This window comes from Leptonotus elevatus, chromosome 8 (assembly GCF_054856555.1).
Source record: "Leptonotus elevatus isolate MCC_2025b chromosome 8, RoL_Lele_1.0, whole genome shotgun sequence".
Lineage (NCBI taxonomy): Eukaryota > Metazoa > Chordata > Actinopteri > Syngnathiformes > Syngnathidae > Leptonotus > Leptonotus elevatus.
Genome location: NC_141246.1, coordinates 1,576,172 through 1,601,401, shown reverse-complemented (window position 1 = coordinate 1,601,401; position 25,230 = coordinate 1,576,172). Strand labels below are relative to the sequence as shown.

The window sequence follows — 25,230 nt, the reverse complement described above, 5'->3', positions numbered from 1 at the left end:
GCCCCATCCCAGAAAATAACACATAATGCCACCGATATAATGAAATGGTATACCTGTATTTATTCTTAAATAACATTTACAATAACAATACAAAAGCCTTGACTAAGGTGTTGTGTTTTTTTCCACGCTGCTCAGTTTGATTCTCGCCGCTGCTCTTTGCTTCCTGCGGCCCATAATCTTCTCTGCTTGATTTTTGACAAACGCCACGCTGGAGCGGACCGACCGTCCGTCCTGCTCCCGCTGAGCCGGCATGCTTTGCAGCCACTGCTCGTAGAAGCCGCGGAAACCGTCAATCTGAAGCAGGTAGTTGTTGCGGGACTTGTACTGGGAGGAAAGGAATGAATAAGACAACACATTAAAGGGGTGATATTAAGAAACATGTATATTTTATTGTTTGTGTACAATTAGTTGGGTCTCTTACTGGCTGCCCACCTACTGTATATGTAAATTTTTGAAAACGTGTTGGTGAGAGAGAAACATTCTGCAAAACCTGATTTCATTATTCTTGTGATATTTAGACCTTTTCCATGGGGAAGTAAGAAGTAAGATTTCATTCTGCACTTTTTTTTATAACCCATATCAGAATGTGGAAAAAGTGAAGCACTGTTATTACGACCCATGAAAAGTGTTTTAATGGTGTGAAAATAATTCATAATGCCTCCTCTTAAAGAAACAGCGGTCGCCGTGGTTACCTGGTCGTAGTTGGGAGGATACCGAGCAGCAAACTCCAGTTGTTTGATGACGACCTGGTTAGGCCACACCTCCTTGTCACGCATGCTTTTCAGCAGCGTTTTCAGGTAAGCGTAATCCAGACGGCGACTCGCTCGGCCAATCAGAGCAGAGAACACGTGAGCGTTGGGCTGTAACCCCGCCCCCTGACACAAAAGATATGGAGTCATTGGTCAGTCTACATGTCAATGGAGTACTGATAATGTTACAGTTTTGTCACTTATGTAGTGGACTTTATAGTTTAAGGTTTTTTTTCTTTTTTTAAGTGAGACTTAGCACTGTGTATTTTATTGGCGTTGATAGTTTTAACATGATGATCAGTTTTATATCAGTTTTGGATTTTTCACTATAGTTATTTTATTTTGAGGGGTTTTTCCCCATTAGTTTTAATAAGTTTTTAGAGCAGGTTTGTATTCATTTTTTCAAAAGTGATTTGTTTTTGAGAGGAACCAGTTGAGGTGGCTGGGGCATCTGGTTCGGATGCCTCCTGGGCGCCTCCCTGGGGAGGTGTTCCGGGCATGTCCTACCGGCAGGAGGCCCCGGGGACGACCCAGGACACGCTGGAGAGACTACGTCTCACGGCTGGCCTGGGAACGCCTTGGGATCCCATCGGAGGAGCTGGCTGAAGTGGCTAGGGAGAGGGAAGTCTGGGCTTCCCTGCTAAAGCTGCTGCCCCCGCGACCCGACCCCGGATAAGCGGAATTGAAGACGGAACGGAACGGAACGGATTTGTTTTTGTTTAGTTTTTTTTTAATAATTAGTTTTAGTTTTTTGATATATGGAGTGTTTTTTGAGTGCAAGATAAAATAAAATAAAACACAAACTAAGGATTGTGAAATAAAGTAAAATACAATTTACAAACAACAGTTTCTTATTTTTTATTTTTGAAAAACATTTGTTTTTTTGGTAATTTTGTCAATAATTTTTGTTGTATTTAATTTCATTCGTTTTGGTTAATAATAACAACCTTGATGATGATCCTTACCTCCATGTCTGAGAGTAGCTGAAGTCCTTCCTTTTGTCTCTGGCATCCGAGTGCCAGGCTCCCAAACGTCTGCACATCCACGCTCACGTTGCGCTGTCGCATCACACTCAACACCGCCTGCACACAACAAAAGTTGTAGATTAGATGTTAACTTTAATTTGAGGTTTTTATTTCCCGTGTACAGATATAATATAGGAAGGGGATATAAATCAATAAAATCATACTACATAAGCAAAAGGATGGGGAGTGACATGAGGTGGATTTTTTTTAGAGGCTTCTAAGCTCTGGCTAGCTACAATATTTATCATAATTTAACTTGATGCCTTCAAATTCGGATGGGCGCTCAGCCACTCATATTGAAAATGATGGATGAAAGTTGTTTTTTTATTATTATTATTATTATCATGCCAATAGTCAGGTTTCCATTCAAATGGTTCGAAATTTTTAAGTGAATTTTGTGAAAATGTGCAAAACGCAAATGCGACTTATGCCCGTTTCCATCTGTTCTTCTTTTGCGAATATTGAGAGGGGACTCCGCCGCTGTAGGTGGCGCTATACACCATAGAGATGTGATCCACCAGTACTTTAAAAGAAGAAGGAAGCAACTGCGCCGTGCGATGACGTTGTATGAGTTTGCTTTTGTAATTTTTAATAAACGTAGCGTTTCTTTGCTGTTTTCCATCGAAAATAGCATTAATATTCGCTTCTTTAATGAATTCCAAAAATATTTGTTTCGTCCCGCCCGCCCTTCCCAAACATACCTTACTTTATCGTCCGACATTGCTTTGTGACTACAAACGTACGTGTGATGTAATATGCGGTCAAAATGTGTGACGTGTATCCGGTTCTTGTAGTAGCTTATTCGCCAAAATGCGCATTTCCCACACACCCTCCAAGCGTAAAAAACTTTTTGCGAATTTTTGGCATTTGCATTCAGTTTCTTTCTTGCAATTCGAACAAAAATAGGTACGTGGAAATTGGAAACCTGACTAGTGTCACGACAGATTGCCGCCCCGGGCATCTGCTCACGTCCACCGAGGCTGCAATTCAAATCTCACACGTAGCTTTGGTGATTGGTTTTTTTGCATGCTTGACTCTACTTCAATCATTGACGTACAGACACATAAAACCAAAAGCGGGCTTTCCCCAAACTATTCCCACAAAGCTGCAAGCATCCAACCCAGCGCCGATACCTTAGCTCCATCCAGGTCTCCGCTCTTGGCAGCCCTGCGAATGACCGAGTTGAAAAAAGCCACGTCGGGCTTGATGCGGTGCCGCTTGGCCACCTTCAAGAGCGTCTCCAAAGACCGAAGACCGGGCGCCATGGTGTCCGCCAGCAGCGTCAGAGTCCGCAGGTCCGGCTCAAGCCCGCCGGCTGCCATTTTCTCCAGGAAGCCTTGGCATCCGCCCAGCACAGCCAGTCTGTCGGATGCTCCTTCCACAGCGCCCAAGGAGATCACGCCACTGCCGCGCTTTCCCTCCAGCAGGTCCAGCATGTTTGGCTTAAAGTCAACAGGAAGTGGTGCAGTTTCTGCTGGTCCGAGAGGCACCAAGGAGTTTTGTGTCTCACCGCCACCATCTCGGACGTCAGGTTGGTGGAGCAATTGACGCTCCAGAAGGTCAATGTCGACTCCTTTGCGTGACTTGACGTGAGGTTCGTTCGAGTGGAGCAGGATGCTGGACGCCAGCGCGGGGTCGCCGATCCCACAATCCCTTGCAGTCCTCAAAAGCAGGTTGTAGTTTTTGGAGTCCGGAATGAGGCCAGACTTGAGCATCTGCCGCCACACCTGTAAAAGGCAAACACAACTTATAACGATTTTATAACACGAGCGCAAGTTCACGAATTCGGAGGGCACAAAAATGTACACTCCTTAAGATTCCAACTACTGGTTGTCAAACAAAACAAATTGTGTGTCAGTATTAGAGCTGTCAAAAAATTAATTTTTTTATATCAGATTAATCACTTAATTAAAAAGGCTTTTTTAGCAACATTTTTTGCCTGCCAAATTAGAAGAGCACCTGTTATGGCTCAATTCTTTTGACATTAAATGTTAGAAGGACGTCTTCAAAAAAAATTTCTCTCATCCGCCTCTTTTTCTATCCAGTTAATTAATTACTTGCATGTTTTGAAAATGAAAACAAAAATGGCCCCAGTAGTTTGACAATTACATGAACAAACATTCTGAATGTCATACGCAAACATTTATGAAATGCTTTACTTGAACGTTTATTGCTCAAACACAACCTGTGCTACCTTGAACGTAACCATCCGCTGTTAAGCTAAAGGATCGTCTGCAGTCAAAATTAATGGTGTGATTATTAATCTGCGTAAATACAAGATTGTGAGATTTTTTTTGTGATCAATCAATGAGTTAACGCTTTCACTTTGACAGCACTCGTCGGTATGCAAAGCGAAGCTCCGGAACGGCCTGAATATGCAACATTGCCAGGCAATGCCAGAATATTTTAACAGATTTAAACAGTTACATAATCGTATCGTCTGGTCACAAATATGTATATAAATATGCTTCAGGTCCGTACTAACAATTCCTCCATCATGTGGTATGAAAACATTTTTTCACCATCATTTTACTTGTGTGGCTAACAAGCTAGTTTTGTTTAGATTGCTAACTGTTAGCCTCTTAACATGGATTTAAGTTGAAAATATTATGTGGCGTGCTCAACCATCACCTGATGCCACCATTGTAGGAAGCTTGTCACGATAGCCGTATGTCCTAAATTGTAGATAATACCGTAGTAAAATTGTAGATAATAGTAAATAATGATAAAGAATAAATATTTTATATATATTTTTTTAGCAATTAATTAACTGTGCCGAGTCCGGTGAAATTCTTATCTGTCAATGAGCCATTTACTTTTTTTTGTGCATGTCCCATTTATTCCATCTGAGAAAGTGTTAGCTGTTAGCGTGGTTTGGCCAGCAATAATCATGAGGAAGAAAGACCTGCAAAGCCAGCCTGAATCCAATCTCTTTGTCCTTCAGACATCCCATCAGCAAGTAGTGAAACGTCTCCTGAGTGACGGCGTGGCCAACATCTAGCATCTCCTGGAAACACACACACACACACACACACGATTAAGCACAAATACTATCAATAAAACAGCCTAAAAAAAACTGTTTTTTTCCATGGCTGTTTATTTTTGTTGGTACAAGCAAACTTTGACCAACGTCTGCTAGCTTAACGCTAACACACAATGTAAAATGCCATCCACAAGCTAAGAATGTTGAGTCATTACTTATAACTCTTTAACTTATTCACTCCCAGCCATTTTCACTGAAGCAACCCCCTTCGCTCCCAGTTGTTTTACTGGAGTTTGACTGATTTTGCAAGGCCCACAGAATATTGTGTTCTATTGCTATAAATTATGGAGCCTTAGCCCCAAAAAGATTAGTCTCTTCTTTCATCAGGGAAAAAAGCATATTTGTATCTGTTTCCGTTTTGTAGCAATTAGCATTAGAATATAGCTAATTTAGCATCACTATCGCAAATCTATTTAGAAATGTAATGCACTTTTTTTCAACATGGCCCTGGTTGATCTCGTTTGCTCTGCTGCCACCTGCCATCGTTTTTGTAGTAACTACCATTTCTTCAACCGTTTTTTTTTCAGTTGAGAGGCTGCATCAAAGCCTTCTGTATGCTCTAGCATTAAAAAAACATAAATATGTCTTTGGCACACTTAAAACATTTAAAATAGAACGTATTTATACGTTTTTTGGGGAGCAAATTAGTAAATCAATGGATGCAATGGATATTTGAAGACAAACACAGACACGAAATACACACACACAAACCCTGAGCGTTTGTATGCAGGCATGAAGGTTGTTGTGGAGCGCGTGCGTCTTGAGGACGGCGTGGTACGTTGCCACGCTGAGGATGAGGTTCTTGCGTCTCACTTCCTGTTCCAGCTTGAGCGCCTGTTCCAGAGCCACACGCCTGTGCGGCGACTCCGCACAGGCGTTGAACAGGGCCGTGTAGGTGGCATCCGATGCCTCCAGATCTCGCTTCTTCAGCTGGAACGCACATTTATTACAAAGCAGGTTAAAAAAAAAAAAAAAAAATCTTTAAAGTAGGAATATTAAAAATATTAAAAGTAAAAATTAATTAATGAATAAACATTAAATATAATTAATTACCCTGTTTTAATTAAGAAACTCAAAATAAACATTAAGAAAAGTACTTGCATGAGATTTTATTTTCATGACACTGTATGACGCGATTGCAGGTTTTTCAATGCATTTATCTTCCACATATTACGCATTGTACGTGATCGCAACATACGTGTCGTGAAAACCTCCCGTGTGTCATGTGATGTGCTCTCACATCATTGTAGAGCTTGAAGGCCTTCTTGAGACAGCCGGCTCGCCCGCAGCCTCCGATCAGCACGCTGTAGTTGTACTCCTCCGGCTGCAGCCGCTCCCCGCGCAGCATGTCGTTCTCGAACATCTCCAACGCCTCCTCAAGCTCAAATGGAACATTTTCAAGTTAAACCCACCATTTTGTGACGTTATCTACTGTATTTTGTTATGATGACTGGAGCTACCGTTCATACTGAGCGCTGAATCAAAGTGAAAAGAACTAGTATCTTCTCTTGGGATTACAACATTCCTTTAAGACTAGAATGTTATCTTGGACTAAAACCTTGCCTGAAGGCATGTGTTTTCTCTCTCTCTCGAGACTAGAACCCTCACTTGGGACTCGACCATTCTCTTATGACTAGACGTTCTCCTGGTGCTAGTACCTTGAGACTAGTATGTTCTCTCTCCCTCCTCTTACCAGTACTTTATCCCTGTACCAGACTATTCTTTGGGATTTGATGATCTTGTTGGAACTGGTACCTTCTCTGCGCACTCGCACCTTAGTGCTAACTTCTTCTATGGGAAATAATCAATTATGTTGGGACTAGAAATTTATAGTAGATATATACAGATACATATTCGTCTAAATAATACGAACCTTCCCAGCTTTAATCAGCTTCTTGCACTGCAAGAAGTACCAATAGGTAGTATTTCTCCTGCCGGGCCTGCGTGAAGGTTCTTCCGGCTTCTGGTCGTCGTCGTCTTTTCGGTAGCTCAGGTCCAACATCTCCGGGCTAACTTTCCTGAAAGACCTCCGAGCGGAAATGTCTGCGGACAGAGCGCCGAAGTTCTCCTCAGAATGCGAGGCTAAGTCCGCCTCCTGCCGCCACGAAGAGGCCGTCGGGGAGAACCGTCGGACGTGCGTTGGAGCGCCGAAGCGGCTAGCAGCTCGCTCGTTGACCGCTGGTAGACGGGACAACTTAGCAACCATGGCTGACATTGTTGCCCCATTTCGGCAGCAAAAAGTTGCTACAGACTGGAGCATGGTTCAAGATAGCTGGTTATAAAGTATATATGTAATAATTCCTAATTAATTTAAAAAGTTGTCTTGTTTGACAACACGAGCTCGTATTGTGTCATGCCCGCCGCCATGTCTGATGATGACGCCGCCCACAGAAGTCTTGAGTAGTCGATAGTCGAGCAAAAATAAATACTGTTGATGAGCAAATATAAACACTCGGCTGGTACATAATCAGGCTCATGTAAAACTGTAGTGTTGTGTGCCCACTGCTAGCCTAAAACAAAAGGAGTTTCATTTAGTTCATGAAATCAAATTAAAGTGTCCCAGGCCGATTGTCAACATTAGTAATTGTTTAGTATGCCTGCTAACATACAAACGTTACGTATTTTTTGTTTCACTCATTTTTATATTAAAAAACAAAGAAATGCACGTGACATTTTTTTCTGTCTTTTTGTATTCATCTTTGTATGAATAGTATTTATAAACAAAACATAAAAGATTTTGGAATGAAATCCAACTTTTTTTTAACCACTTCCAGCTAAATTAAAAGAAAATTAAAAAATCAGAAAATAACATGTATAATGAGAAGAAATAGAAATAAACATTTAAAAAGATTAACATTTTTCAAAACACGGAAACAAATATTTAAAAAAGTAAAATTTGAAATTCAGAATTGCCATTTAAAAAACACTAAATGTAAAAGATTTATATATATACACACATTTATAAAAGATTTTAAAAACATCATTTGATTATATATTATTAATTTCCTTTTAGGCAGTTGGATTTTACTGATGGACACAAATATCAAGCAATTTAAAAATAATAATTTATTGAAATTGTAGTTGCAATATATATGTTTGTAAACAAATACATCCTTTAATTTGGCACTTGCAAAAGAGTAGCATGATATTTTTGACACCCCGAAAAAAGTCAAAATTGAAAGTTCTGAAAGACACCTCCCTCTAATCTCACTGTAACAAAACGTAACTCAATTTGAGGCATATCAAGCTAATGTCAAAAAGAAATATGCTTGAAAACGAGACAAACGATCCAAAGCAGTCTTTTCAAGCGTAAACTTCAACAGTAGCACCAATTTAGACTTTGGAAGTACGTATTGCGTTGCGTCACCATGGTGACAAACGCGGCGGCTGGGCCACGTGACTCTGGAATAACGTGGTGCCATCCAACAGGGTGAGTGGGATGTCTCTGATGATGGAAGGCAAGTCTTCGTGCTGTATGGGGTAAATGACAGCAGAGAGGCCCGGACGCTGGGAGGAGAACCTGTAAAAAAGACACACACGAAATGTCAATTATCAAAAAAAATGCAATGATGAAATAAATACATCGCTCAGCCTTGGTTGTGTATTTGAGCGCAGACCTGTCAAGGAGCGTTTTCTGCAGATTCCGGCAGGCCACCAAGGTGCCGCCGGTGAACATGTGGCACATGACCACGCGGCCGCAACGCTCCACAAACGACTCGGCTGCCGCTGCCTCAAAGGAGCCGTTGCGCGAGATGAGGCAGAAACGTTGCAGGCGGGTGCAGCAGGAGAGGGCGTCAAAGAAGGACGCGTTGGCATTCAAGTAGGGTTGCTCTAACCTGAACGACACATTCACAACAAATGCAATTCATTCAAAAATGATCCTACATTTTCAACCAAAATGGCAGACTTCCTGTGTCTTGTCAAGCAAGCATGGCTTGTTGAGACTTTTTTTGTGGGTTAAATCATGATGGCCATTATTATTTTTTTTTTTTAGGTCTACTCATGACAGACACATCGATCCAATTTCCTGTTGCGAAGAGAAACCAGCTTTGTAAGCATCCACATTACCTGAGTTCTCGTAGCTGCAAGCAGTTCCTAAGCGCCTCCAGCAGGGAGGCGCTATAGTTCATGATTTTCAGCGTGCCGATGTTGGCGAGCGACAACACCTGCAGGTCCTTGCACTGCGTCACGAGCTGGGCCAGCCCCGTCCCCCGAAGGACACCGGGCAGGCCGGCCAGCGTCAAGCGGCGCAACCGTTGAAATCCTCCCAGCGCCGCCAGGTGGGCGTCCCCCACACCCCGGGCCCACGCACACATGCCGCGGGGCTCCACGCTTGCCCGGGTGCACGGCTCCAGGCGGGGCAGAGCTGAGACGAAACCCGGCCCGATGAGCTCCAAGGTCTCCAGGGAGAGGCAGCCGGCGGCCAGTTGGCTGATTCCCGAGGTGGTGTCTCCTAGTGGTGGGTGGAGTAGACAAAGATTTTGTCAAGTTGAAAGTAGTCCTCCAAATGATTACGCGAGTTTAAGTATTCAATGGGTTAGAACAGGTTCAAGGTATTTCCTGGGGCGGGCTTAAAATCTTCTTTTTTTTTTTTTTACGTGATATTGATTCATAAAACCATTAAATTATTATTTTTAATTTCTTTTTCAAATAAATTAACAAGAAAATAGAATTTTGAAGGCCATTTTTTGTATGTACTGTTTTCTTGAAATTTACTGTTCACATGAATCCAAAAGTATTTTCTTACATTTATGAAAGACTTCACTTATTGTAAGACAATTCAGTTTTTTTTAATTTATTTATATTTACAATTATTGAATTTGAATGACATTTTCATCTCATCCATGCTGATGTCAATGTTTGTGTAACACTTAAAGCAACACTAAGGAACTTTCAGTTTACGTTGATTATGGCGCCGCCATATGGACAAAAGCCATAATGTTATGCCTGAAGGAAGACCACATTTTCCATGAGGACAAGCGCATTGTGTGGTTTTTAGCTCACGCCAGCGAGTGAAAGCTGGACCAATGTTGATCTTTGACTGTCCTTTTATCCGGGTAGCTTTCCCTTTTGGTTTACGTTTCCTCAGACAAAACTTTTCCGTTGTTTTGCAGCTTCTGCCAGGAAAGCAGTAATTGTGCGGTGACGTTCAAATTGACTTCAGTCTTTGTAACGAATGGGGAAAAGGGGAAGTGACGTATGCCATAAAGTAGTCAGCACATTTGTAGTTTTTTTTTGTGGCAGTGTTCCTACCATCCTCCACAAAGTTGCTTAGTGCCAGTAAAAATGATACAGACCCCATCAGGACATGGCAAAGGTACCATTCAACTCGTTTTAAGTCCATGTTTCATCAGAAGAGTTATGAAAATATTTCATTAGGGTTGAAAAGTTCCTTAGTGCTGCTTGAAGTGATAAAATGTTACTTTCATTAATAAATAAATAAATCATTTAACCATTTACTGAGTTGACTCGAACTCTTGTGAACCACACCGACCTTGGGTCCCCGTTTCCGAGCCAACTTTGTAGTTCTGAACCCCCACTCGAGGGAGTTTCTTCAAGCCATGCAGGAGTAAGAGGGACGAGTCCTGTGCAGCGCCAAGATGTGACTGGACGCCGTCCGAAAGGGCGCAGGCAGGTAAGGTGAGCGAGCGAAGGTGCCGGAGTTGAGCCAGGCTGGCGCACAAATGGGGCACGGCCGGCGGCGGGGTGTCAGCATGCTCGTGATGGTAGTGGGTGTGCATCAGGTTCAAGTGGCGCAGGTGGACGCAGCAGGAAGCCAGTCGGCTCATGTTGGCGGGGAGCAGCTGGTCCTCGGCACCGCGGCACTCCGAGTACGGCACGTGGTTGATGCCGCTCAAGTTGAGGCTCAGCAGCCGCGAGGCGTCTCGCACGCCGCCCTCCAACAGGGACTGGAAAACCTTGGAAGTGGGTAGGCAGGCACGTAAGTAACAGTCACAATGCTTTACATCAACGCATGATTACGGTAGTACCTGCAGTAATAATTATTATTATTATTTTTTTTTACTCATTCACTTGCAGCCATTTTCGCTGAAGCAATCCCCTTCACTCTGTTCACTGGATTTTGACTGATTTTGCAAGGCCCACAGAATATTGTGTTCTATTGCCACAAAAACATGGAACCTACCAAAAGAAAGATTAGAGTCTCTTCCTTCATCAGGGAAAAACGTATATTTCTATCTGTTCCCATTTTGCAGCAATAAGCATCAGAATATAGCATAAGTTTGATCGTTATTCACAAATCTGTTCAAAACACTAACAAAAACAGCTTTTTGCAACATAGCCCTGGTTGATCTCTTATACTCTGCTGCCCCCTGCTGGTCGTTTTTTTTGTAATAACTACCATTGCTTTAAGCGTCCTCTTCGGGTCAGAGGCTAAATCAAAGCCTTCTGTATGCTCTAGCATTAAAAAAAAAACGTATAAATATGTTATCGACCTATGTCAATATTTAAAATAGAACTTGTTTATACGTTTTTGGGAGCAAATTATTTTAAAAGATCTTTTTGCAGTTTGTCCCTTTTTTTATCCGCGACTGCCACCTCTGGCCCAAAGCGTAACTGCAGCATCTGTGTCAGGCACGTTCATGGTTCGTTTGTGTTTTTTAGGGAAGGCAGCTTCATTGATAGCGCACATTTCATACATAAAACTTGTGCTTCACACAACTAAAAGCGCAACACTTGAAGGCGCATTGTGCAAGTCACGTCTTCGTTTGTCAACTGTGGCTGTCGCTTTAAGATCGTGCACGCACCTGCCCCGCGCACCATGAACGAGCCTGACACAGATGCTGCAGTTACGCTTTGGGCCAGAGGTGGCTGTCGCAAGTAAAAAAAGGGACAAACTGCACAAAGATCCTTTAAAAGCATTTAAACTTGGGATTGACTTCAGTTGGTAGCTTATTCCATTTGTGTGCAGCATAACAGCTAAATAGCGATTCACCTTTAAGGTCTGGGCTCCACTAATTGACTCAAGTCTGCACAAAGACAATACAATGCAGTTTTTTTTTTAATTAAAAAAGGTTTTGGGGGATATGGAAGGTATCATTGACATTTCAATTAATATCAATGGGTAAAAATGTATTTGAAATATGAGCTTGGTGTGGAAAAGGTTGTAAGTCAAGGTACCACACTGTAGCCAATATAATTTGCTTTCATTGAACCTGTGGCCACAGGGCAGGACAGCGGCTGAAGCTCAGGTGCTTGGGGCTGTTGCCCTCCAGCGCCCGCTTCAGCGACGAGGGGTCCAGCCAAGAGCGGGGCAGCTGCAGGGCCTCCAGGTCGCCACGGAGGCCCAGGCTCTGGGCCAGCGAGGGGGCGGCGGGCCAGCGGGCCGGGTTGGGGCCGGGCACGGACACCAGGAAAACGCGGAGACGCTCCGGAACGTGAACGCTGAACACGGCCAGGTAGAGCAGAAGCAACGTCTGGTTCACCTTCAGGGCGGACAAACATCGCATTTTATGGCCCCTGTTGGCAACTTGTTTTATGTCGCTTGCTTGTTTATGTATTATTATATAATAATAATATATAATAATATATAATATATAATATAATATATAATAAATAATATAATAATAAATAAAAATAAATAAATTAATAAATAATATTAAATAATATTTAATAAATAAATTAATAAATAATATTAAATAATATTTAATAAATAAATAAATAAATAATAAATTATATAAATATAATATAATAATATAATAATAATAATATAATAATATATATGTATTATTTAATTATTTATTTATTTATTTTAATATTGGTGCAATAAAAGTAAAATTGAAGTAAAAAATACTCGTGGTTTTGAAAGCGACCTCTCCCGGTGCCAGTCGGGCGCTGAACTCTTCCAGCTGCTCGTAGTGCGGCACGCTGCTCTGGCCCACCATCAGGTGGCAGCTGACGCCGAAGCCTTCCCTGGTCACATCCGAGATGTCGAACTGCAGCATCAGCCTAACAACATACAAACACAACGCAACATTTGAGATCTTTTCAAAGAAGGCACATTAAAAATACATTTCAGTGCTTTGCACATGGAAGACACACAAAGGATTGTTTTTAATCACATTTTTATTCAATGTTATTTGAAAAAAAAATTTTGACAGTCTTTTCTTTACACTTATTTTTAATTGACTTTAACTGTTATGCATTTTATACTTTCAATACATTTCGTTTTTAGGAATTTTGTATTTGAAATCCAAAAGTATTTACTTTCATGTCTAAAAACAAAGTGTATATATTTGTATTTATTGAACTTTGTTTTTGTTTTAATGCCATTTTCAGATGTAATCTGATCTTTAATTTTAATTAAATTAGATTTTTTATTTATTTATATTTATTTGTGTATTTCGTTTTATATTTTTATCACAACTAAATATTTTCACACTTAGAAGCAACTTTAAAAAAAATCACCTTTACAGCATATTTTTCCTACGTGAATCTACTTTTAAACTTACTGTTCCATTAAAAAAAATAATAATTTTTTTTTTACTTTTAATAACATTTATTTGTAATTAAATTTTTGCATTTGAATTAATTTTTTTTACTTTTAGTTATGTTTGACTTGAATTAATCAAATTGTATTTTTATAATTTTAATAATAATTATTATAATAATTTAATAATAATATAATAATTATTATAATAATTTTTACTACAGAAATGCCGATCTTTTTTCTCCTGAGCAGTCCTTACTTGCGTAGCTGAGCGCAGCAGGGCACCACACCGTAGCTGGGCGTCAGCAGCGTCTGCCGCAGCTCGGCCAGACGGCTGAGTCGATCCACTGCCTCTCCCGCCAGCTTTCCGGCATCAAAGCCCGGCTGCACATCGAAGGCGAGCGAGCGCAGCAGAGGCAGCGAGGCCACGAGGCGAGAGAGACGCGGCGCCGTCAGCCGGCACCCGCTCACGTCCAGACACGTCACAGCCTTGCAGCGTCCCACCGAGTCCAACGCGCCGCTGCTCAGCCAGTAGACGCCGTTGAGGCTCAGGGACTGCACGTGATTGGACAGCTGCCGCAGCGTGTGGCGTACCGTTTGATCGCCCATCTGCGCAAGAAGGTGGAGGGTGGGATAAATATTAGGAAAACAACAGACAAACGCCACACTCAAGTTGACCCCAGAAAGGGGAGGGGGAAAAAAAAAACAGCAACTGTAGTAGACGCTATTGTTCCCATTTTCATGTTGATGCTAACCAAAACAGCAGCACCAACTGAGGCATGCAAACATGCTATACGATCTAATGAATGTATGTATATGGCGTGTATCTGTGTGCACCTGCTAAGTCTCTCTGCATGTGGCATGCATGTCTCTGTCTGTGTGTGTACCGTGTACTCCTCGGATAGGCATACGTGCGCCAGCAGACTCTTGTCGCAGCAGAGCGTTTGTAGCCGTTGGCAGACGGGCGCCACGTTGGCGAGCAGGTCGCACACGGGTACGTAACGCAGAATGCAGAGAAGGATCTCGTCAGACAGATCGGACATGCCCACCGTCGCCATCACGGAGTCCTCCTTGGGCTGGCCTGTATTAACACATTGATGAGCGTGATTATAGATTACCAACATTTGTGGGTTCACCTCAATTAAAATGGAGGCAGGTACATAAGCACATATTTATATATATATTAAAAAAATTAAGCTACATCATGAACACATTTTCCATTTTGGGGGGGGAATTTCTACATTTCTACAATTTATTTGACCCAAAACATATTGACGAAAATTATATACATTGTTTTGTTTTATAATGAACTTATTAAATGTGATAACAATTAAAGTTACACGAGCTATAATTTGATTTATTTATTTTTTAGTTTAGTCGACAATCAAGAAACGAGGAAAACCTGTCTTTAGCCATAACGTTGATTTAAACTAACTAATATCCTTTTGGTCGATCATGCCGGACATAAAACAATAAAGTGAACACGTAGAAAATTTAGATTCCAAGTTGAAAATCACCTGGCGATGCAGCAATTAGCCCACATGCTAATGCGGTTTAGTGTTGCTGCTAAATTGCTAAACATCCCACCTGGTGAACTTGTTGTTCCTTTGACGTCTGTAAGGTCAGCAGTGCCGCTCACCGTGGACACCATTGGCGCTGGTAATTAAATGTCAAGTGTTCGTTCGCTGAGGAGACATTCTTGCTTTCGGGATTCGGCTCCCCTCATCACTGCATTCGCCTGGTTGGCGAAGCACGGACATAATTCAGCGCTGCAAATTGGCGGAAGAATTTACGCGTTGCACTCAACGCAGGCCACAGCAGTCGAGTTCCGATGAGTCGATCAGTACGAGCAAGATGACGGCTACCTGTCGAAGTCAAAATCGGTGAGTTTTAGTCACTCCAATGGAGTTTTCGCAATCGAAACATCAAATTTATCGTTTAGTATTGGTTAAAATGCGGATAAATGAAAGGTGAAATGAATGTATTTATTTACAAACAATTAAGACACAAAAAGGGAAGTCAACCCCCAAATTGTCTTCAAAATAATATGTTGTATGTGTCCCCACTAGTCTAGTCTATATACGGCATTCATGAATAATGTATAAATAATGTATAAAATAATCAAATATATAGTTAATAACGACCTGGTTTTGTCTGTCTCAGGGGGCGGCCATTTTGCCACTTGCTGTGGCCTGACAATGACATCACTCAGAATCAGGTAACGACCAATCATGACTCGGCATCAGAAAACAGGTAACACATGCATATTTTTACATATGATGAGTTGTGCATCTGAAAGTGGATGAATAATTTCAATTGGTCAGTAATTTGATGAAGTTAGCTTTTCAGTTTCTTCGTTTTTCGATTGTGACCATTTCTTGTGCACTGCGTTATTGATACAATTTGAAATGAATATGTTCTTGCAAATAAAACAACAATAACACTTAATATACTATCTGAAGTTTACTGGGGGAGGGAGATGTTTTTGCACAACCCCTGAACTGAAATGTTTATAAGATAAGCCCGGAAGAGGGCGCCATTCAGTTGAAACGTTCACAATTGGTCACCCATCTTTTGTTTTAAAGTGATATGACAACAAATTGCGAAAAGACTGAAGGGATTGGTTTTATTACAATTTGTATGTACAGAAGAAAATATGGCATAACACAATGAAATGACGATAGAATTCTAAGTGAAATTTATTATATGATGCATCACTACTGCAATGGTTAAGTTGAAATCTTTGCTAAATATGCAGTTTATTAATTTTTTATGACTTTGTACAGACTTCCAGTTGCATTAAAAGTCACAAAGTTACAAGAGTAAAAAAAATGGTCTCACTATATTGTGGATTTTTACCTATCAGGTATCCCACACGATGAACGGGACAGAGATTCACTGTACATACTGTTAATAGGGTTTTAAAACTCCAGATTTTTTTAAAACGGGATTAATAAACGGATATTTCTGTGAATAAATAAATAATTAGCAAAATTGAAGGTTGGCTTCAAATAGGGAAATTTTCCACCCTTTTTGCAAGACCAACCATTCCACCCCCTCATGGTTATGACTCATGAAGTATTAATTCAATGTAAACCAAGTCGTGGCAGTTGTTAGGCTTCCTTAGTTTGGCGACACGGTGCGGCTCCTCAGACAGCCGCAGGTGAGGTACTTGATGGCGGTCATGCTGACGTGCATGAGCGAGCCCAGGTTGAAGAGCATGTGGTAGAAGGCGTGGACCGACAGGCCTCCCGTCTCGTCGGCGTACTTGAGGGCCACGATGGGCGTGTACAAGGGGTTGGTCAGGTTGCGGAATCGCGGGCTGCTGGCTTCGATCACCTTCTTGGTGCACTGTGAAAAAGGCAGAGGTGGCTGGAGTAGAACAGATACTGTACTTGTGTAAAAAAAAAAAAAAAAAAAAAAAAAAAAAAAATGAATGAAATGAAGTATTTGTACTTCTCAGCATGTGGTAGGACTTACTTTGGCGATGTCATCCGGCGTTTGCCCCAGCATCTCAAAGATGTCCACAGAAGATGGCAGGTAGACGTTCTTAAAGTAGTGCACCGTGTCCGGGTCGGTTCCCGGGTACTCCTTCTGCCGCACGTCTTGAATCATCTTGGCCTCGAACTCGGTGTGAACTGGGCCAGGCTCAATCATCGACAATCTGGGAATGAACACAGCAATCACGGGATCACCGCTCTGTATTATGTTTTAATGGTGGTTCTCGAACCGCGGATCCCGGGGTCCATGAGCCATAGCTTTAGGGTCTGCAAAATAATTGGAAATAAATGAGTTTTTTTTTTTAATTAATTCACTCACAGCCATTTTCACTGAAGCAACCCCCTTCGCTCCCGGCCGTTTTACTGGATTTTGACTGATTTTGCAAGGCCCACAGAATATTGTGTTCTATTGCTATAAAACATGGAACATACCAAAATAAAGATTAGAGTCTCTTCTTATGTAATTATATTTCTGTTTCCGTTTTGCAGCAATTAGCATTAGAATATAGCTAAATTTCATCACTATTCACATTCCTGATGAAAATACTGTCAAAAAGAGTTTGTTGCAACATGATTGGCCCTGGCTGATTTCTTATACTCTGCTGCCACCTGCTGGCCGTTTTTTGTAAATACTACCATTGCTTTAAGCCACCTCTTCATGTCAGAAGCGGCATCCAAGCCTTCTGTATGCTCTTGCATTAAAAAAAATAAAAACAAAAACGTGTAAATACGTTTTTGGGAGTGAAGAACAAATTATAAAAAATGTGTTTACACATTTTTGGGTTTGAATGAGTTAAACAAAACAAAAAGCATACTTACATATGAGGAGCGGCGTGCCAAGAAAATGTTCAAAAGAAACCAATTACAGATCCCTTCATTAGCTTTGGGGCAATTAAAAGCTCTGTGGTGATTGTGATTTGTTATATATCATCACAGAAATCTTATAGACTCTCGTAGGGGAGTCAAATTGCACCATTAGGAAAAATGAGGAAAACTGAAATGGGAAAAATATCCATTTAATGCTATAGCTATATTCAATATGGCGTTGAGGGGAACACATGGTAATTATGGCTAATTGGCGTTAGAATTATGAGAGGGTCCTTGGAAAAATGTCTCCCCTGTAAAGTGTCCCTGACCTGACTTATAAAATGATGCTCACTTGACGTTGAACTTGAGCAGCTGCACGGCCAGACTCTCGCAGAAGCCCTCCATGGCAAACTTTGAAGCTGCGTAGACGTCGTTGAAAACCACTCCTGTCAGGAAAAACAAACAAAAACAATATAGGAGCTACTGGAATTGGTCAGAAATGTATTTATTTACTATAAACTATTTTTTCATGACGTCGTTTTAAGGCCACGTATACCTTTTTCTTTTTTTTTGAGGGCGGGGGGAAATATTTACTTTATAAAGTGGCAAATTTTCTACTATATAAAAAAAACTTGTGAATTTGCGAGTTTATAAAGTGGCAAATTTGCGAGAAAAAACTCAACAGAAATACATGCGGCGTCGTCTAATATGAGGATTTAGTTGGTGGTTAATGGGACACTGTTTATAAAATGAAAAGGCACGATGGAGACGGACTCCTTCTTCATTCAGACTTTACTTTTCATACACAGCAGCTACTCGAGCAACAACACTTCCTGATCCCTATCAGCTGACTTAACGCTAACCAATCAGAAGCTAGCATGCTTTAGGTAAAGGCAAGTGAATGACGGCAGATTCGACACATCCATTTTTACAAAAATTTAATAAAAATAAATAAATAGATAATAATAAATAAATAATAATAAATAAATAATAATAAATAAATAAATAATAATAAATAAATAAATAATAATACATAAATAAATAATAATAAATAAATAAATAATAATAAAAATAAAATGTATGTAAATGATAATTCTGTAAACATAAATGTGCAAGTAAATATAGATTTGAACAAATTAACTTCAACGCTTGGACTTTCGCAAAGCGAGACGTCTTCATGCATTCATGCTTCGTGGTTCATCTCTGCCGGAGCAATTACTATCTCCTTATTTGAAAACCCGACCGAAAAGTATTGGCACAAACATTCCAGTAGTATGCTATAATGCTACGTGTATTTCTCGTACGTTATTTTTTCTCTCGCAAATCTGCCACTTTATGAAGTCGCAAGTTTTTTTCTTGCAAATTTACCACTTTCTAAAGTTTTTTTCTTGGAATATTGCCCCCACCCTCTAAAAAAAAAAAATCCCTAAACCCTAATACGCCGTCGTATTTTGTTCATCTATCTATTCAATTAACCATTAAATGCTCTTCCACTAGAGGGCAGAAGGCATCATTAACTTGTGCAATCCACCTGTTGCCATTCATGCAACAGAATAATCAGTTAGTGTTCAACTAAAAGGATTTCACACTGAGGTTGTGAATTTGTGAGTTAAGTTAAACAAGATGTTAATTATTTCCGTATACTTTTGGCGACATTTTGGTTTGGTGGCGTACTGAGAAATGTGTTTATGTCGATACTAAAGCTTCCTGTCCGTTGTCTCTTACGTGTCTTGTCAGCTGTACAGCAGTTTTGCTTCATTTCGAAATTCATCACTTTTTGAGTTGCAATGCCGCTTTAGCTCCAAAGAAAATCCCAGCGTTATTGAATTGCAGCATCAGGAGGTGCCCACTGCCCACCTTGAAGTCCCATGACACTGCTGACCACGATGATGTGTCCCCCTTTGCGTCTCTTCATGTCAGGCATCACCTCCTTGATCATTCGGATGACGCCAAAGAAGTTGGTTTCAAACACCTTCTTCATCTCCTCGATAGGAATGCTCTCCAGGGGGCCCACCAGGCCGATGCCCGCGTTGTTGACTGGTCGGGGGAAAACACAAGATGGTCGTTCATGTAATGTGGTCGTATTCATTGGAGGACTGTCTCCGAAGTCCGTCGTCTTTTTCTCTTCTGGGTCCACTAAATTTCAATTTCAGAGTTTTTCTTACTCGAGTCAGGCACTCGATTCAACCGAGTCTGCAGAATTTCTTTTTTTCTTTTTCTTTTTTTTTAAATTTATTTTTAATTTATTTTTTTATTTTATTTTTTTCTTTTTCTTTAAGAGCTCAGTATTGTTCATTCGGAAATGTCATCATCATTGCTCTTTTTTTTTTTTTTTTAATATATATATATATATATTTTTTTTTTGTGTGTGTGTGGGTGAGTATGTGTATGTGCGTGCGTGCGTGCGTGCGTGCGTGTATTTGTTAGCTCACCAGAAAACCTATTAGAAAGAATCTCATACCGTTCACCTAAACCGAACACCAGGAGACCCGAGGGGACCAAAGAAAACCAAGGAAGGTGAAATCCAGCACCGACCAGACACCCCCCACCAGAACTCCTCCCCAGCCCAAGAAACATCCAGACCCCAACAAATCCAAAAAACATAAGTCTGCAGAATTTCTGATGAGTCTACTAACTTTGGTCAGTGAACCATCCATCCATCCATTTTCTGTACCGCTTGTCCTCACAAGGGTCGCGGGGGTTGCTGGAGCCTATCCCAGCTGGCTTCGGGCAGTAGGCGGGGGTACACCCTGAACTGGTTGCCAGCCAATCGCAGGGCACACAGAGACGAACAACCATACTCACAATCGCACCTATGGACAATTTGGAGTGTCCAATTCACCTGCCATGCATGTTTTTGGAATGCGGGAGGAAACCGGAGTACCCGGAGAAAACCCACGCAAAGCACGGGGAGAACATGCAAACTCCACCCAGGAAGGCCGAAGCCCGGACTTGATCTCACAACCTTTGCACTGGGAGGCGGACGTGCTAACCAGTCAGCCACCGTGCCGCCGTTCAGTGAACCATGGGAGTCATTTTTATTGGACTGAAGCTTCTGAGTTCTCTGCATAATGGCTGAAGTGCGCCCACTTGAGTCAGTGATCCAGAACTTCGCAATCTGCGGACGTTTCTACCAAATCCGCCAATTCCTGCCACTGAACCAAATCATTTGAGTCACTCGATTCAAAGGAATCTTCTTACGTCGCGTTTTTCCTCCGTCCCGTTATCATCTTGGTCCGCCGTGTTTCCAGTGAGTCCGCTCTCTCCGTCAACGGACGAACCGCGGCATTAGAAACGACTTACTTATATATATATATATATATATATATATAAAAAAAAGAAAATAAAAAAAAAGAGCAATGATGATGACATTTCCGAATGAACAATACTGAGCTCTTAGAAGAAGAAAAAAAAAAAAAAAAAAAAAAACGACTTACTGAGAACATCGACGTGGCGATCCTCGACGCCGTTGATGCACTGCTCGACCGACTCGTCGCTGCACACGTCCAGCACGGCCAGAGAGAGCGTTTTCCCGTAGGCGTCGCCGGCAGCTTCCACCAGCTTGTCCTTGCGCTTCAGGTCTCGCATCGTAGCTATGACTATGGATGGAGTAAGCAAAAGTGAAAGAAAGTTTGGAGTTGAACCAAAAAAAAAAAAAAAGATATTCCTCAAAGTGTTCAGACCAACATATCGGGCTTGTGCCTCTCACGGGTCTTACGATTGGACAATCTGAGGAACGGAATTAAATGGAATATGCATCAAATGAATATATTTTGAATAAACAACTGGTTAGCAACAATGCTATCTGGTTGGTTTAGCGGTAGCAAAAGTACTCACATTGTGTATTTTAAGCACAAGTAAGAAGATTCGTTCAAAGCTGCTCTCTCTAACAATTTGGCCCAAAATGTTTTCACAATAGCTTTTTTATTTTACCATTTTGAAACATCTTCTAATTAGTATGGATGAACACTTTAGCTGTTCGCAAGCCTCTGGCCATTACTTTTCAGAATGGATTCAGGTTTGAATGTCCCGCCCTCTGTCTGCGGATGTGACATCATGGTCGCATTGTGTACGTGAAGACGGGTGTGTGCGGTTTCATTTTCTTGTCAACAGGTGTCAGTCACGATTCAAAATGGAATTTTCTGCATTCAGTAGCTTTCAGTAAAAAAATTTTTAACTAGCTACAAAAGTATAAAAAAAAAATTTGTCAATTGTCAAATTATTATTTTTTTTTTCATTTTTATTTCACAAAAATGTGTTATTTAAGCAGGATATGTAGACTTTTTTTTTTTTAATATACTACACAACTTTGAACTTTGGCAACGACCCCATCACGAACACGATGCTCTCCCGCCTGGTCTAAAAACACTCGAGATAGCTAAAGCCGCCATGTCGTGTAAAAACACATGCTTCTTTATCCCGCATCTCGCAACATCATCGTTGGCAGCAATTAAACGTTTTGCGATCGGTTCTATTTCCATGCTTTGCAATGGAAATCGGGCCGAGGCTACAAATAGAGCAGAGATTACTCGTCGGTTGCGGGAAAACGAGGCTATTAAAAGACTCACTATACGCCGTGTCAAACTGAGTTCACCGGCTCACACACACAATACGCAAAAGGTTGTGTGCGGTTTTAAGGATTCCTCGCTTTGTGAACATTCCTGACACAGGAATAAACACAAATATAATGAGGGGGAAATGCGGCATAAATTGCGTCAAAGTGCTGATGCGATGATTGGATTGGATGCAGAAATGCTAAAGATACTCACGAGAGGTAAATATAAGCCAAAGTAGCCTTAGCGGACCGTCACATGTTAGCATTAGTGTCCTGGAATAGCCATTGACGGCCTTCAAAATGTAATCTCAGCCAGGCTGTAATGCAGATTTAGCGATTGGAAAGTATCTGATCAGTATTTCCTTCATTTTGTTTTGTTTGATTAAAAATGGATGGATAACTAAATATCCTGTATAATGATACGGCCCATATACCACTTATGTCATCATGATGTAAGTTGTTGTTTGTCTTTTGGTCCCTATCAGTCTTACTTAATAGCCCTTAGAAAAAGATGGGTTTATTAATATTAGAGTGTGCACAGCAATATTGTAATATTGCAAATTTGACATGGAATCTCTGCATTTAGTATGTTAGCTCCACAAGACAACCACTTTTTTCACCTGTTTATGTTGGCATATTATGTGTATGTTTTTTTTAGGTCCATTTTAATGGCATTTATTTGTCAAATCGGCTGCAAAGTATCAAATTATGGAAAATATTTTTGTTATCATTTGAAATGTTGTTTTATTTGTATTTAGTTGTTTTGGTTATATAATGTTTACATGCTGCATTTCATTACAATTTTGTAATACATCAGCAAAAAAAAAAATCTAAAAACACAATTCCATGGTGTTATAATAGGAGTAATAAAAAAATAAATACAAATTAAATCAATAATAAATAAAATTATATATATACATATATATATATATATATATATATATATACATATATAAATACAAATTAAATCAATAATAAATAAAATTATATATATATATATATATATATATATATATATATATATACATATATAAATACAAATTAAATCAATAATAAATAAAATTATATATATATATATATAATTTTATTTATTATTGATTTAATTTGTATTTATTTTTTTATTACTCCTATCATAACACCATGGAATTGTGTTTTTAGATATTTTTTTTTGCTGATGTATTACAAAATTGTAATGAAATGCAGCATGTAAACATTATATAACCAAAACAACTAAATACAAATAAAACAACATTTCAAATGATAACAAAAATATTTTCCATAATTTGATACTTTGCAGCCGACAAATAACAAATAAATGCCATTAAAATGTACCTAAAAAAACATACACATAATATGCCAACATAAAAAGGTGAAAAAGTGGTTGTCTTGTGGCGCTAACATACTAAATGCAGAGATTCCATGTCAGATTTACAATATTACAATATTGCTGTGCACACTCTAATATTATATTACTACTGTTTTCTCCTTTTGATGCCTTGAAGGAAAGCAGCAAGAATGCACCTACCGTGGTAACGCTTGTGTTGGTCCTTGGCCAGCATGACGGCCATCCTCAGGCCGATGCCCGACGAGCAGCCGGTGATCAGCACCACTTTCTGGCCGCCGCTCGCCATCTCTGTCCGCTGAAGGCTGAGGCGGGATGAGCGCTCACCCAAAGAGGATCAAAGTCACATGGACAAGACGCGGATTAACCTCCGTCAGTCCTGCGGGTCAGTTGCATTCAGTCTTTACAACACAATCGCATCTTTTTTTTCCTATTTTGTAAAAAAAAAGTTTTTTACAAATAGGAAAAAAATGGAAAGATAAATAATTTGTTCTTGGTTCTGAAAAACTGTTCGTTAATAATATACTAAAACATGTTAACAAGGGTATTTTTATCGTTTCATCCAGTCAATTTTCTGTTTTTCTGGATATTACTGGTAGTTAGTCAGTTTTGCGATGTTTTTTTAAAATTGGATTATGAAAAAAATGCATATATTTTTAATTTTTATTTTAAACTTATATTTATAAATTTTTGCTAAGTCTTTGTCTCCGTCTTGTTAAGTCATGTTATGTTTACAATGATTTGTGCATGTCACGCATCATAAAACAGCGCTTCTGATTAAATGCAAACACCAGATTGGAACAGATCTTTTCAATCCAAGTGATTTCAGTGACAAATATAATAATAAAATGTAAATGTAAACCCAGCTACTGTTGTTAGCAGAAGTAATGCTAGCTAGTGACGAGAAATGTGTAGAACTTGGTAAAAAATGTATTAAAAAAAAATCAAACAAACTGCATTTATTTGGAATTTTATCTTAGAAAATGTGTAGTACTAACAATGTGACAATTTGGTGGAAAATGGAAAATGTTTTGGAAAACGTGGAGTAATGAAAACAAATCATTTAAATCCACATTTCATCAATGTATGTAAATTTTTAGCAAAAATAACCTAATTCCCCACTTAAGCTTTAAAAAAAAAAAAGAGAGAGAAAAAAAAGGTCTGTGTTCATGGGTACCGTCTGCATGTGTGCAATGTGCTCTTAATCCCAGCTGCCTTCTTCACCCCCATAAACAAAATGTCTTCCTGCGAGCAAATGGCTTTTATTGGCGACTTTTATTGCTGTCTTTTGACTGAATTTAGAGTACAACAAAGAACTTTTTACATTATGCTTTCATTCTGTGTGTGTGTGTGTGTGCGGGTGTGTGGGTGTGTGTGCGTGCGTGCGTGCGTGCGCACGTGCGTGCGTGGATGGCGTGGCATAGACTCACAGGAATCTGCAGCAGCATATTTTTATTAGTTGGGCAGCAGCTTTGTCCTGTCCTAGCATGCTTTAAATGTGTTTGTGCGAGTGTGCGTTGGTGTGTGTGTGTGCGCGCGGCGCACGTGCGCGTGTGTTGGTGTGCCCTAAACGAAGCACAGTTTTCATTTGTAATCATGCTGATATGTCTTGTGTCATTTCCCGTACTTACTTTTCTAGTCACTTAATATTGCTAATTAAAAAAGTAATTAAGCAGATGGGAGTTTCATAAGGAGGGAGGAAGGGGGGGGGGTTGGAAGGAGGGGAGAGAAAGTGAGGGAAAAGTAGTACAGGGTGGGAG

General features: G+C 40.2%; 4 protein-coding genes across 5 annotated transcripts in view; 1 reads left to right on the top strand and 3 right to left on the bottom strand.

Annotated features, from left to right (window-relative positions):
* Positions 1-37: 37 nt before the first annotated feature.
* On the bottom strand, positions 38-7,192 carry ptcd1 (pentatricopeptide repeat domain 1). Its single transcript, XM_086082749.1, has 8 exons — positions 6,691-7,192; positions 6,058-6,198; positions 5,529-5,747; positions 4,680-4,781; positions 2,908-3,501; positions 1,715-1,831; positions 693-875; positions 38-324 (listed from the first exon to the last, which is right to left on the bottom strand). Exons 1-8 carry the CDS (start codon positions 7,075-7,077, stop codon positions 103-105), a joined length of 1,965 nt encoding a protein of 654 aa, XP_085938875.1. The 5' UTR covers positions 7,078-7,192; the 3' UTR covers positions 38-102.
* Positions 7,193-7,893: 701 nt separating this feature from the next.
* fbxl18 (F-box and leucine-rich repeat protein 18) lies at positions 7,894-15,033 on the bottom strand. The gene is made up of 9 exons (XM_086082784.1): positions 14,854-15,033; positions 14,154-14,347; positions 13,526-13,875; positions 12,650-12,785; positions 11,993-12,262; positions 10,312-10,735; positions 8,886-9,270; positions 8,435-8,653; positions 7,894-8,337 (listed from the first exon to the last, which is right to left on the bottom strand). Exons 1-9 carry the CDS (start codon positions 14,915-14,917, stop codon positions 8,181-8,183), a joined length of 2,199 nt encoding a protein of 732 aa, XP_085938910.1. The 5' UTR covers positions 14,918-15,033; the 3' UTR covers positions 7,894-8,180.
* Positions 15,034-15,101: 68 nt separating this feature from the next.
* Positions 15,102-25,230, top strand: part of LOC147169165 (uncharacterized) — a 48,638-nt gene continuing 38,509 nt past the window's right edge. The window contains exons 1-3 of one of the 2 annotated variants that reach the window (XM_086082023.1): positions 15,102-15,149; positions 15,430-15,484; positions 23,631-23,855. The gene's annotated coding sequence lies outside the window, so the exon portion shown is untranslated. Of the gene's footprint in view, positions 15,150-15,429; positions 15,520-23,630; positions 23,856-25,230 lie in introns of both variants that reach the window. The other variant, XM_086082025.1, reaches the window with a different exon arrangement.
* On the bottom strand, positions 15,711-23,822 carry LOC147169166 (retinol dehydrogenase 8-like). The gene is made up of 6 exons (XM_086082026.1): positions 23,654-23,822; positions 21,011-21,172; positions 19,431-19,610; positions 17,926-18,019; positions 16,747-16,930; positions 15,711-16,617 (listed from the first exon to the last, which is right to left on the bottom strand). The coding sequence occupies exons 1-6, from the start codon at positions 23,757-23,759 to the stop codon at positions 16,390-16,392; spliced, it is 954 nt and encodes a 317-aa protein (XP_085938152.1). The 5' UTR covers positions 23,760-23,822; the 3' UTR covers positions 15,711-16,389.

Excerpts from the sequence above, each read along its gene's own strand:
- ptcd1 (XM_086082749.1), bottom strand. The coding sequence starts at position 7,077 with ATGCTCCAGTCTGTAGCAACTTTTTGCTGCCGAAATGGGGCAACAATG. Across the intron at positions 4,782-5,528 it reads CCTGCATACAAACGCTCAGG|GAGATGCTAGATGTTGGCCA; the intron begins GTTTGTGTGTGT and ends GTGTGTTTCCAG. Across the intron at positions 3,502-4,679 it reads GATTCAGGCTGGCTTTGCAG|GTGTGGCGGCAGATGCTCAA; the intron begins GTCTTTCTTCCT and ends TGCCTTTTACAG.
- fbxl18 (XM_086082784.1), bottom strand. The coding sequence starts at position 14,917 with ATGGTGTCCACGGTGAGCGGCACTGCTGACCTTACAGACGTCAAAGGA. Across the intron at positions 10,736-11,992 it reads GTCCTGCCCTGTGGCCACAG|GTTTTCCAGTCCCTGTTGGA; the intron begins GTTCAATGAAAG and ends CCCACTTCCAAG. Across the intron at positions 9,271-10,311 it reads CTCGGAAACGGGGACCCAAG|GAGACACCACCTCGGGAATC; the intron begins GTCGGTGTGGTT and ends ACCCACCACTAG.
- LOC147169166 (XM_086082026.1), bottom strand. The coding sequence starts at position 23,759 with ATGGCGAGCGGCGGCCAGAAAGTGGTGCTGATCACCGGCTGCTCGTCG. Across the intron at positions 21,173-23,653 it reads CCAACACAAGCGTTACCACG|TCATAGCTACGATGCGAGAC; the intron begins GTAGGTGCATTC and ends CTCCATCCATAG. Across the intron at positions 16,618-16,746 it reads CGCCGGATGACATCGCCAAA|TGCACCAAGAAGGTGATCGA; the intron begins GTAAGTCCTACC and ends CCTTTTTCACAG.